Source organism: Ostrinia furnacalis, unplaced genomic scaffold (genome assembly GCF_004193835.3).
Source record: "Ostrinia furnacalis isolate ACB-3 unplaced genomic scaffold, ASM419383v2 OfSCF2414, whole genome shotgun sequence".
Taxonomy (NCBI): domain Eukaryota; kingdom Metazoa; phylum Arthropoda; class Insecta; order Lepidoptera; family Crambidae; genus Ostrinia; species Ostrinia furnacalis.
Window position 1 is genome coordinate 331,670 of NW_021132653.1, and position 14,138 is coordinate 345,807.

Genomic DNA, 14,138 nt, shown 5'->3' on the forward strand with positions numbered 1-14,138 from the left:
AGAACGCACGAACCGATTTCCACGGTTTTGCATTCGTTGGAAAGGTCTCGGGCTCCGTGAGGTTTATAGCAAAGAAAATTCGGGAAAAGGGGGTAAAACGGGATCCACGCGTACGAAGTCGCGGGTGGCCGCTAGTTAAGTATAAAAACGATAGCCCTCATTTTGTCCGTATAGCCTGACCAGGAACATAAAAACCCTGGCATAGAGGCGCGTCAATTGCATTTGATAGTGCAACACTGAGTACAGTCGTACCTGTGTTAAATTAATAGGCTAACTTTATGTATCAGGATTCAGGATTATGGGCTAATTTGATATTTTCATAAATTAACGAAATTAAATGAAACCATCAATCGAGCTAGTAGAATTTATTTTATTATTCATCAATAATCAAATTCAGAACTTGAATATTCAACTGCAATGTCTGCTCATGAACGCTTCAAACTCTGTACTTCTTTCCCAATCCCATAAAATTCAACACTTAGAAAGTGACAAAAAATTTTAAAATAGGTAGTTGAAACAAACCACAGCTAATTTTCATAGTGGACTGTACTATACGATAAACATGTCAGTCAATTTGACAACCTTTGTCGGAAACATTATTCTATGAAAATATTGTCCAAACCCTTAGTATTTCTCTTCGACAAATACTTTAACACATTGTGAACCACTTTTCTTTAACGACTATAAAAACATTTCAGCAATTTAATTCATAAAACCAATTGCGCACATTTAAAATAAACTTTGTTTGCACTTTGACAGCAATAGACTGACATGCAAGGTGACATGTCAATGAAGTTTTCAGTTACTGTTGCCATTAAAAGAAATTAGTACCATTAGTTTTCCGCAACATGGCGAGGGTTTTTATGTTCCTGGTCAGGCTATAACTGTAATTTTGCCAATAAAAGCACTTTGACCGTCCAATACTCCAGATACGAGCTAGAAAAGAAGGCGGCGCTAGCACCGAAGCCGACCACGGCGTACCGCACCGTGCGCACGGCCGACGGCAGCCTCGTGCAGCGGCCCGTGGCCTCCGTGCGGCCCATGCAGCACGGCGCGCGCTGGATCCCCGCCGACGTGTGGCGCCGCCAGGGCATGTCGGCGCAGGAGATGACGCTGCCGCTCGGTAACTACCGACATACACTGGTCATCACAAAAATCGGCACACCTACGTTTTACGAGAAAACTCGTTCCTACTGACACAATCATGGTGCCCCAACAATATTGGTGTTATTTTGAAAGCCCAATAAATATCCATAAAGAAAAACAAATTTAATTTCTTAATTTTCTTAATTTACGATTAATATTATTTAACGTATACAATAAATGTGACTTGAAAAAAGACCTCACTTTGGGCTCACCTCTGGGATCAATTAGACCAATTTTTATGGTTATAAAACCAAATAATGATCTCACGTGTCCTCTTTAACAGATGGATAGCGATTAATCCCAACTTAACAGTTTTATAGCCATAAAATTTGGCTCAAGCGTAACTACCTATTTTTTGAAGAAGTGACTCTGGATTCTTCTACAGACACATATTTGGGGTAAAAACCTTTCCTTTAATGAAATGAAGTTTAGAACTAGGCTTTTAAATGGTGCCAATATTGGTGGGAAGTGGGGATGCATACGTTTGAATGTGCTTGTCGCGGGAGGGTCGATTTTTGTGATGACCAGTGTATTTACACTAATATCATAAGCAAAGCCCGGAATGACTTTGCTGATAGATGTGAGCGGCTCTCAATCTCAAAATTTAAGCAACGAGCCTAAGGGCGCCCCCGAGTGGGGCTCGGCCCTCGGCCTAGAGCGTTGCTGGGTGACGGTAACCTAACATAGGTTTGGGGAGTAGCGGCCGGCCACGTGTCGATACCGCGAGAAGAAGGNGAAGAAGGGACGGGTCGAAGGGGACCGCGGCGCGTGTCTTCGCCGGCGAGGACGGTAGATCGGTTGGAGTGAAGTGGTGCTAGTTTGCACGAGCTGTTGGGCGGCCTTGATGGCTAGAAATCACCCTAGCCATCCATGATGACGTCGTTGATCGAGGAGATGACACATCTACACTAATGTTATAAGCGAAGCCCAACACAGCATCGCACCGTCCGCACGGCGGACGGCAGCCTCGTCAATCATCTACACCAGGGGTTTTCAAAGTGTGCGCCGTAGCGCCCTGGTGCGCCGTCGAAAGTAAAGAGGGGCGCCGTGAGTCAATCCTTTACGTCGCGTTGCTTGAGAGCCAATCTGGCGAAATCCTCGTATACATCGATGACGTACTAATTCTGAGTAAGACCTTAGATCGTGGCTTTGTTCTCTTGCGCGATGTACTTATCTATATCCTACCTCACCCGCCCGTCTTTCGACTTATCTTTTCAAAGGGTAGGGCGCCGCGACAAACTACTAAGTTTGTAGTTGCGCCGCGGGATGAAAAAGATTGGAAACCCCTGATCTACACTAATGTTAGCTAATGTTCGAACCTAAACTTCGAACTCCTCCTATGTTCTCCTGATTAAATTGCGGGTCCAATGTCAGTTTAATTTTCCCCCGGGACAAACTTGACCTTCACTGGTGGAGTTTTTATTGGCGGACAAGCTGTAGATCCTGGCTACACAGGAGTTGAGAGGTCCCGTTTTAATGTTATAATCAGGAAATATTTGACCCTTTGTTTGCATTGAATAGTCTCCGAAAATACTGGACCGATCTAAAAATTCCGGCTTTTACCCGTGTTCCCCCCCACTAAGTGGCAAACATTGCTTGTCACCTAGGTATCTATAATATTATAAAAAAAATCTATAATTAATATAGAAAATAATTACAGGTAGGTACGGCACCATAACATCTTTATAATATTTTCACATCACACACTCAGTGCGGTGGGACCATGGTTAAAATAAATTGGGGACATGTTGGGGGGACCACGGGTAAAAGCCGAAAAATTCTTAATATTCACCGTTAATATTCTAAATCACTGATGATCATAAAGTATATAAGGTCATCCAAGGATGTACAAATGCCTACGGTTCACGTTTGTAACCTGGTACCCTTGTAATCGCAGGAACGAGAGGTGGGAGTAGTCCCGTGACTCGTACTCTTTTAACTTCTCCTATTTATTTCCTCATTCCTTACGTTCCAAGAGTTTAGGTTTAACTAGTAAATGATCGTTTTATTATAACTTCTATAATTCGATGTTAATACTTACCTTTTTTTATAGATGTGGTGATACCAACCAACTCTGCTGAGAAGACTAACATCGTGCTGAAAGCGGGTCAGCGGGTGATGGTGCTGAAGTCGCCTAAGGGCATCTACATGCAGCTGGAGTCCGGCAAAATCATCGCTATCAAGACCTCCTTCAAGGGCATGGGTCAGAAGGGCGGAGATAACAAGGACAGTCCTGTAGGAAAGAAAGGTATGTAAAAACTACATTTCATAATACTTAAACATTTTCGTGTCGTGCCTTAAAATTATAATAATTTTGTCTTTTTATTCATTGCAGTATTGGGCAGTAGACCGTCATCTACAAACATACCAGGCTCACTCAAGAACAATTCGGCTATCACAATTACCTCTAAAGTAGGCCCTAGACCAGGCTATCAAAGAGTGATGTCAAGACCAATTGGCCACAACAAAATGGTGCGTCCGATGTTGCCAGGACAGAAAATAGCTGAAATCAGAAACAGATTAGGCGACCTGAGAGGATTTTCTAATATGCGGCCTAGATCACCAGTCAATCCGGGACGACTGTTGCGACCTACTCTCCCAGGATCGGTCAGTATAACCAAGATACCCAAAGAAATTAAAAAGTCTGATACAGAACAGAACAGTGACTCCAACGCTCCAAAAATGGACATAGACTCTGAAGATGATACTCAGGTTTTGGACAGTGATGAGGAAGAATCAAATAGTAAGAATAATACAAAACCGTCATCCAAATCCAAGTCCCAAGATAGTGTTAGTAAACAATCGAATAAAAGCGGACCAAGTGCATCTGTGAATAAAGATACGCCAACAAGTGAAAGTGAGCAAAAACCTAATGAACCTCTTGTGCTAACAACTGATGAAAAATTGCCTACAGAGGAGGCCTTAGAAAATATAAATACAAATAAAATGAGTGAAGATAACGCTCCCGAATCTAGCAGTATGGCGCCGCAACAGCCCACAATGGAGCAACTAGACTCGCACGGCATGGAGCCTGTGGAGAGAAAGATCAATTTGTTAAAGAACTACAGGCATCAACGTCCCGGTAGTCGACCGCAGACGGAATCCTCCTTGACTCAATTAGAAAGAACCGCCAGTACACTAACGAAGGAAAGCCTGCCCGATTTCCGCAGAAATTTGGACGACATAACGCAGTCGTACTCGCCGAACAGCGAGGAGAGACCAGGGAAGAGCAAGAAGAAGAAATCTCCGAGCAAACCGGACGCGATCGAATCTCAAATAAGCGAAAGGCAGCCCGCGGCTGGCGCGGGGATGTCGCACAGCGTGTCCAGTCTGCTCGGGCCCACGAGTAACAACGTGCCGAAGCCGAGGAAGCCGGAGCAGACGGCCCCGGTGGCGCCGATAGACAGTTCTGGGTCCCAGAGGTTGATGAGTCGGCCGCCTATGGGGATGTCTCCCGAAGCGGGACTGGTGGGAATGTCGTACCCGCACGGTGGGCACGTGATTCCTGGGAAGCCGCAGCCTCTGCCCGCGGGCATGGGTCACGAGGCGCCCGGGCTGCCCGGCCCGATGCCCGGCATGCCGCATCCGCAAGCACCTATGGCCCCCGGCCAGCCTTATCCTACTGCCAACGCTCCGCCTGATGCCCCTTATGGCCAATATCCTGGTAAGTTAAAATAGATATTTTAGTTGTATAGATACTCGATTATAATACAGAGTACTCGTAATAACATTTTTCATGAATAACACCAAAGATTTAAATTTTACTGACTAGACTAGACAACCTGTTTCGAATAAAGACACAGCGAACCCTGTGCAGTTACCTAAAACAATCCGTGGGCTTGCACCACGTCTAATTTCGTTTGCTCGCAATCGACATAATCTGATACTTATCAGCTAGTTTAGACTTGATACTCGATTATAACTTAGTGCGCAATAAAGTAGCATGGTAAAGTCGATAGAAGTCTTTGAATATTGTAATGTCATCATCATCATCACAGCCATAGGACGTCCACTGCTGAACATAGGCCTCCCCCAATGCTTTCCATGCTGCCCGGTTGGTAGCGGCCTGCGTCCAGCGCCTTCCTGCTGCTACCTTTATGATGTCGTCGGTCCTTGTGGGTGGACGTCTCATTCTGCGTTTTCCTGTACGCGGCCTCCACTCCAGAACCCTGATGCCCCATCAGCCGTCAGTTCTGCGTACTATGCGCCCTGCCCGTTGCCACTTCAGCTTGCTAATCCGTCGGGCTATGTCAGCGGCTTTAGTTCGTTCACGGATCTCATTTCTGATTTGAATATTGTAATATAAATTTTACTTACCATTTGTGTTTATTACCACGGGACTATTCCCACCTCTCGTTCCCACCACTGCAACTCCTGTTTAGCCAGGATCTACAGCTCGACCGCCACAAAAACCCAACCAATGAAGGTCAAGTTTGTCGCGGGGGAAAGTTAAACTGTCATTGGACCCGCAACGAAATTAATCAGAAGAACATAGGAGGAGTTCGAAATTAAGGTTCGACTTCCCTCCATTGCAAAGCGGATGACAGGTGACAAACAAAGGTTTAAGAAAAGATTATCACCACGGACAATAAATATCAATTGAGGGGGCCTATCTTATGAGCAATTAGCAACTACCTGCCAATAATATTTTTCACAAAATCCATTTGACATTTTTCCTCGTCGCGACAAGATCGGTGTAATAAATTGCGGAAACAGATGTATGTTGTGTTGAATTAAGCATTATATCAATTGTGTTTATTACCAGGGTACGGGATGGGCTACGGGGCGTACCCCAATCCGGCTTACTACGGTGGCTACGGCGGCGCGGGATACTACGGCTACGGGCCGGCCGGCGCCGCGCCGCCATACGCCGCCCCGGGGCCCGCGCCGGCGCCCGCGCCTGCCCCCGATTCCTACCTGCCCCCCAACCCCCAGTGGTAACGAGGCGCCGACCTGACTTGAGCGTAGTGTAGTGTGGCTTTAAAACCTTGACGATCGCTAAAATGTGATCGAGTGTTGACCTATTCAGGTCGAAGAATGGCTACGTGTGAAGTGTTCGGTGTGGGTTAAATGTTCACGGTCACTCGTGAAACTAACGATGAATTATCCTATCGCTCTGACTCGGAATTATCTCCTACTTCATAAGATAAAAACATGTTATGCGTCTCGTTGTAGTGATGGGACGTCGTAAGTAATTGATTCGTTTAAGTACTTATTAATGTTCGAAGTAAATTAGAGTGCTATAAGTGTACGCGATTACTTTCTTATATACGAATTCGAATATTATTGTGAATAAATTTTAAATTCCTTCTTATTTATATAAAATAGCCAGTGAATGTAGAAAGTACATATTCAACCCCATTATTGCGAGTGATTCGATGTTTAGTTTAGTGAAATGTTTCCATTACTGTGACTCCGGATTGGTCGATGGATGTGATAAGTTGCTGATTTAGACCTAAGTCGAGTATAGCGTGTATGGAATATTTATCAAACTAATTTTTAGCTTAGATAGGCGCCTATAGATATCTTAGAAGTTAGTTCTCATTTAACCATTCGACAGACCCGTGATATGTGTTAACTTACATAATAAGTATGTAACAAAATACTGTATGTATAGACTATTTATCTATGTTTTTCAATTCTTTCGTTTTTAAGTGATATGATCTGAGTGTGAAATTTCATTTTATATGTACTTTTGAACGTATTATTCTATTTTTTATTTGGTGTGTGACCTTAAAATCAAATGCACTTGTACTTCATTTAATTTCGTTGAACGAGACATCGCAAAAGTAAAATCCACGTGGCATATTTGACAAGTAATCTACAAATAATAATCTCTTTTAGGATAGGATAAACATTTAATATTACATCCCTAGTCAGTTATCTGGTAGTATTGAATAGTATTAAAATCAGCGAAATTTAAATGAAGGACAATGTTCGCGAAATGAATTGTAAGAAAAAAAAACCGCCACGTGTACAAATGTGCCGCTGACTCGTTCATGAGAAATTCATATTTTTTTCTTCTGAGCATTGTATAACTTTGCAACGAAGGCCAAGTTGGAGGTTGTTGATTGGACATAGTCTAATTTCTTATGATGACTTTTATAAGGTAGCAATTTCGTGATAAAATGACCGTTGTGAATTTATAAAATTAAAAAAAATGCCCGTTGCAATCACATGGTTCGGTGTATAATTGCAGCGGCGCTGGCCCGTGTGGCAACATTACTATTGTCACAATACTTAAATCTCATTTTTTAGCAGTATTATTTCATTGCGTGTATACGAAGTTGGAGTTTTTAAGAGATTAAAATATAATTTAAGATTAATTTTAAATGATTCCCTACTAGTGTTTCAAGACTTGTTTTAAAATACAATGTAATAAACGTCTTGGGCGTATGCAATATTAAAAGTATTAGAACGTACATCATAACACATTGTCGTATTGCATTGATGACTATGAATCGATTTATGAACTTTATGACGATTAATAACAGTCAACATATCGTTGCCACTGTGATTATGGCTTATGAGAATCTACGCCAAACATAATCTATTGAATGAGATGATTCTAGCACACCAGACAAAAAGTAGAAGCGTTAGCGTCTTATATTTTTTAAGCGTTTCTCTTTTTTAAATACTTTTTTCGTTTGTTGTCCTGTGTACAAATATTTCGGCATTACGAAGTGATACATTAATATGCATTTTAAATTGATCAGATAGTATTGTACCGGCGATATCCAATAAAGAGATCAATAAACAGTAACTTGTCGTTTCATTATTATTTCATAAGCTATTTCCGCTAAGTGAATCGTGAAGAAACTCGCCAGAGTGTAACACAAGAATATAAAATGATTGATAAAACTCAATCAATTTCAAAAATATCCAATCAGTGGCTTATTGACCTTGCAGTTATTTTCGAAGAAATCATTTCAGTTCGCAATAACGGAGTTGTGAAAATTGGGATGAATACAGGTACAATTATTTTGCGTTGCATTGCGATACCGAGTTATCACAAAGATGAAAATACCCGTACAATAAGAACATAGGTACTTGTAGATTATGTTTAATAAACGAATAAAAAATAAGTGATATAACGAAGACTACTGATCGTAAAGATCTAAATAAAAAAAATAATGGTCTTCTTGGCTGCAATTATTTATCTACCTCATAAATTAGTCACGACATGTCCATGAGCAGTCATTTATCTGTTGATTTTCCTTGTGCAATTTTGTTTTCTGATGATTATGATGATAAAAAAATCTATGATTTTCCAATCCCAATCAAGTCAAGAATCCGATACTTATTGCGAGTAGACAACATCCAAAATATTCGTGACCGATTATTTTTTACTCGACATAAAAAAAAGGAGGTTCTCAATGTCATCTATATTATGTTTATCCGCGATTATCTCGCGTTTGGCTGAACCGATTTTGATGCAGTTTTTATAAACGGACGTAAATGACGTACCTTGTTCAAACGGATAGGCCGTTGCATTCCAATCAAGAATGACACTTTGTCTAAATTTGTATAAGAATCGACCCCTTTATCTGAAATGTGCATTGTGCAGCAACGGTTAACAAGAAGTTAGCTTGTGGCCACTGACCTTTCCCTTTAGGACTTGCAATCTCAAAATCTTGTCTTGATTTTCTCATAACAGTTCATAGAGTGCTTTAATTGCGGAGTAGATAGGTAAAAGATCGAAAGTTAACCATTAATCAACTTCCTTTACACATTTTAATTACATATTTTTATGCATTATTTATTTAAGATGAAAGTCTTAATAGTAGTCTTAGTAGTAAATAGCAGAATTATCTAGTTAACTTATTTTTCCGCTACAAAATACAAACTTACTCGTATGTACATTTTTTTTGAGAATGCGCAGAACCGCTTGCTACAGGTTGCTCTCATATATACAAGTTACTCTATGCTACAGGCTATGATTTATTTATTTATGTAACAACATTTCACTGTCAATACAGTAGATCCCATTGCGACAGTGAAGACAATCCTATTACTTACCTATCTAATAAACCATAAACTCCAGTGTTAGGTAATCTTCAAAGTAACAAAATAGGTTTAGTTAAATTTAATTGAAGGTTTTCCCGGTCAGGTCAGGTTGAAAACTGTTAAGTTTGCGTATCAAATGGTAGAAGATCGTATCAAAATACATACAACTTCCGAGCATTATGCCCTAGCGCGTCCTTCGCCCCTGTGGGAACATTTGCTGCCTCAAAGCACCCATATGCAGACGACGGCATATCAAGGTAAACAATGCGACCTTTACATCACTTGTAACAGAAGCGATTTTGCAACAACATTTTGTAGTTCGATGTGCAGTCGACTGTACTTGACCACAAACGGACTGACCGTTGCCGCGGTCACATTTAACAACCAAGATCTTGATCTATGTAAATAATTATTAAATGTACCTAAGCCTGTAATTTTATTGCTATTGATATGTAGGCAGTCTATTTTATTGCTATAATCTGTAATCTCCGTGTCCTACTCTATTGTTCGTTTGGTTTATAAAATAAACAAAAAATAGCTGAAAAAAAATTAAAGTTGGTAATTTTGGCAAAAGTCATATTAATTTACCTTTATCAGGTCCTAAAATTTTAAAGTGTAGAAAAACAATGGGTGAATAAAGTTAGACACCACCCCGAATCACTGAATCTCTTTGAACTTAATTCAAATTCTTAATAATTAACTTAATTAGTAGGTAAGTAGGTAGACCGAGAAAAAATGTAAAATCCTTACAACAATGAATAATACCTATCATGAAATTCAATGATGAAATTGTGTAGGTTCAACTTGGAGGATAAAGATGATTTTAACATGCCTTTCTGAATTTCTAGCTCAAGGTTAATTAAGCGCCATAATAGGATTCTAGTAATTCCTTAAAAACAAATATTGCTAGATCGTTAATAATTCGTTAGACCAAATTTATAATAAAACATCAACAATTAAAATTTTTGGTCAACGCCCGCGTGTCTCACGCTTGACCTCAAGACGGACGACAAAAACTTTCTGCTAAGTATTCAACTTGACTGTTATTTATGAATGCAATGTAGGTATCACTTATTTCAACAATGTAACACTTTATTAACAATATCAACAATGCGTAAAAGCACGCGACAAATTAGACGGGACGATTAAACGGGATTTAACTAAATTTTAAGCTAGGATCATAGGATGGGCTTATACTAGTCTACTAAGCTTAAAACTAAGCTGCTGCTTATTCTTACATGGTTATAAATTGGGCTGAGTAATTCCTTTGTGAGCTGAAACATTTCTAACGGAAATATCAAGCAAACTTATTATGATTTTAATTTACGATGCACTAGATTTCAAGTTATTTAGGCTGAAAATAACTGTGGTATTTTTTTACCAATTAGGAAGTAAGGTCTACTTATTATCAATTGTTAATTAGGATACTTGTTTGGTACAAAATTATCTATTGGATCTATTAAATACTTACCTATGTACTTACTTACAATTATAGTCCAATAATGGTGCGGTGTCGGACTTGCCGAATCGAAGTCCGAGGAACGCGGATTAGAAACCCGCCGCGGCGCCCCTGGACTACTTATTTGTTGTGTATGTATATCATGTTGTTTATTATAATAAGGGGTTAACCAGTTTTTGTAAATACGAATTACTAATACTCTTATTCATTCTTTAACAAGCTGTAGGTACCCGCGACTTAGTACGCGTGAAAATAGTTTCAATATTTTTTCCCGTTTTTGCAACGTTTTTCTTTGGTGTTCCGTTCCGCCCCTACTAATTGGCTGTATGGTGATGTTATAGCTTAAAACCTTCCTCGATAAATGGGCAACACAAAAATATTTTTTCAAATTGGAGCGATACTTCCTGAGATTAGCGCGTTCAACTAAACAAACAAATAACGAAATATTAAATAGTGAAGGTTGATCAAGACAAACACTTCATCGAACAGAAGTTATACCTACTTTAGAATCTAAATAAAATTTCCAATCCAAGTAGGATTTAATTATGANATAGAAAATATTTTTTTCTAGCCAAACTATCAGTTTTAGAGAAAAACTTGTAATAACATTTATTCATCAGAATAAAGTAAGCTATCGATAGGTAATTTTTAAAAATAGAAATTGTGAAAAATAACGCAAAAATCCATACGCTCATACGATTCAATGGAACGCAGAGACGCGATTGGGGTCTCCGCGGTGGTATATTTGGCGATTTATTCAAATAAAGTGTTCATAAGTGTTGTTAGAGTCATATCTTCTTTCAAGTAAAATATAAAAATGTATAAGTATTAATTTATTTACTTCTAACAATAAGGTATAGCTGAGGCAGATACACTCTGCGTAGGCTACAAGACATTGCTATGAAGATCATTTCGATGTACACGCAATACCTACCTGTTATTTAGTTTTTCTGAGTTAAACCTACGTACCTACCTATCAATTGGCCGTTCCCATGGGCGGGCCAGCTGCTGCAGGAAAGGACAGCTGCTCCCTCTTGGAAATCTATTTAATCTTAGCCTAGAAGCTGGGTATGGCTCCCCCGCCCCCCTCTTCTCCCCAGGTCATAAGCTGGGCATGACTTCCCCCTCGGCCAGAAGTTGGGTATGATTACAAGATATCAATAAACTAGTTACTGATTCTGAAAGTGCTTCATGAGCTGTATCAAACGGTGTTAATAATAGGTTACAGAATAAACTGGATCTATCCGAAAATTCAATGTTTCCAGCTTCCATACATTTGGTAAAGTCACATTATTTAAAAAACTACACATGATGTCGTAAAACTGGTTACTGATTCTAAAAGTGCTTCACAAGTTCTATCCAATGGTATCAATAATAGGTTACAGAATAAACTGGATCTATCCAAAAATTCAATGTTTCCTTCATCCATACATTTAGTACTACCACAGTCATGACATTCATCTCTTGACAATATTATAGCAAGTAAAGCCTAAAACCAATGTTTTCTAGGAATAATTTTAAATAAGAATACAATTTACGTGATTATTTTAAGAGTTTATTATCAAATAAAAAAAAATACACTTCTGATAATGTATGTCTGGCAAACATTTAGTATGGAAGCTGGAAACATTGAATTTTCAGATAGATCCAGTTTATTCTGTAACCTATTATTGGTACCGTTTGAAAGAGCTCATGAAGCACTTTCAGGATTCGTAACCAGTTTTTTAATATCTTGTATAGTTTAGAAATAATCGAGTGAGATCACTTAACGTTTCCATCCTGTATACAAGTTACTCTATGCTACAGGCTATGATTTATTTATTTTATTTATTTATTTAAGTATAACAACATTTCACTGTCAATACAGTAGATCCCATTGCGACAGTGAAGACAATCCTTTTACCTACCTATCTAATAAACCATAAACTCCAGTGTTAGGTAATCTTCAAAGTTACAAAATACTTAGTTTAAATTTAATTGAAGGTCTTCACGGTCAGGTCAGGTTGAAAACTGTTAAGTTTGCATATCAAATGGTAGAAGATCGTATCAAAATACATACAACTTCCGAGCATTATGCCCTGCGCGTCCTTCGCCCCTGTGGGAACATTTGCTGCCTCAAAGCACCCATATGCAGACGACGGCATATCAAGGCAAACAATGCGACCTTTATATCAGTTGTAATAGGAGCGATTTTGCAGCAAAATTTTGTAGTCCGATGTGCAGTCGACTGTACTTGACCACAAACGGACTGACCGTTGCCGCGGTCACATTTAACAACCAAGATCTTGATCTATGTAAATAATTATTAAATGTACCTAAGCCTGTAATTTTACGGCTATTGATATGTAGGCAGTCTATTTTATTGCTATAATCTCCGTGTCCTACTCTATTGTTCGTTTGGTTTATAAAATAAACAAAAAATAGCTGAATTGAAGTTGGTAATTTTGGCAAAAGTCATATTAATTTACCTTTATCAGGTCCTAAAATTTTAAAGTGTAGAAAAACAATAGGTGAATAAAGTTAGACACCACCCCGAATCACTGAAGCTCTTTGAACTTAATTCAAATTCTTAATTAAGTTAATTAGTAGGTAAGTAGGTAGACCGAGAAAAAATGTAAAATCCTTACAACAATGAATAATACCTATCATGAAATTCAATGATGAAATTGTGTAGGTTCAACTTGGAGGATAAAGATGATTTTAACATGCCTTTCTGAATTTCTAGCTCAAGGTTAATTAAGCGCCATAATAGGATTCTAGTAATTCCTTAAAAACAAATATTGCTAGATCGTTAATAATTCGTTAGACCAAACTTATAATAAAACATCAACAATTAAAATTTTTGGTCAACGCCCGCGTGTCTCACGCTTGACCTCAAGACGGACGACAAAAACTTTCTGCTATTCAACTTGACTGTTATTTATGAATGCAATGTAGGTATCACTTATTTCAACAATGTAACACTTTATTAACAATATCAACAATGCGTAAAAGCACGCGACAAATTAGACGGGACGATTAAACGGGATTTAACTAAATTTTAAGCTAGGATCATAGGATGGGCTTATGCTAGTCTACTAAGCTTAAAACTAAGCTGCTGCTTATTCTTACATGGTTATAAATTGGGCTGAGTAATTCCTTTGTGAGCTGAAATATTTCTAACGGAAATATCAAGCAAACTTATTATGATTTTAATTTACGATGCACTGGATTTCAAGTTATTTAGGCTGAAAATAACTGTGGTATTTTTTTACCAATTAGGAAGTAAGGTCTACTTATTATCAATTGTTAATTAGGTATACTTGTTTGGTACAAAATGATCTATTGGATCTATTAAATACTTATCTATGTACTTACTTACAATTATAGTCCAATAATGGTGCGGTGTCGGACTTGCCGAATCGAAGTCCGAGGAACGCGGATTCGAAACCCGCCGCGACGCCGCGCCGCGCCGCTGGACTACTTATTTGTTGTGTATGTATTCATGTTGTTTTGTTTATTATCATAAGGGGTTAACCAGTTTTTG

At 38.9% G+C, this 14,138-nt stretch overlaps 1 protein-coding gene across 1 annotated transcript in view; it reads left to right on the plus strand.

Annotated features, from left to right (window-relative positions):
* Nucleotides 1–7,909, plus strand: part of LOC114355472 (uncharacterized) — a 20,566-nt gene extending 12,657 nt beyond the window's left edge. Inside the window, exons 19-22 of the mRNA XM_028308319.1 lie at nt 930–1,123; nt 3,200–3,394; nt 3,482–4,810; nt 5,912–7,909. Of these exons, the coding sequence (XP_028164120.1) occupies nt 930–1,123; nt 3,200–3,394; nt 3,482–4,810; nt 5,912–6,087 (1,894 nt within the window). The 3' untranslated portion in view covers nt 6,088–7,909. The remainder of the gene's footprint in view (nt 1–929; nt 1,124–3,199; nt 3,395–3,481; nt 4,811–5,911) is intronic.
* Nucleotides 7,910–14,138: the final 6,229 nt, after the last annotated feature.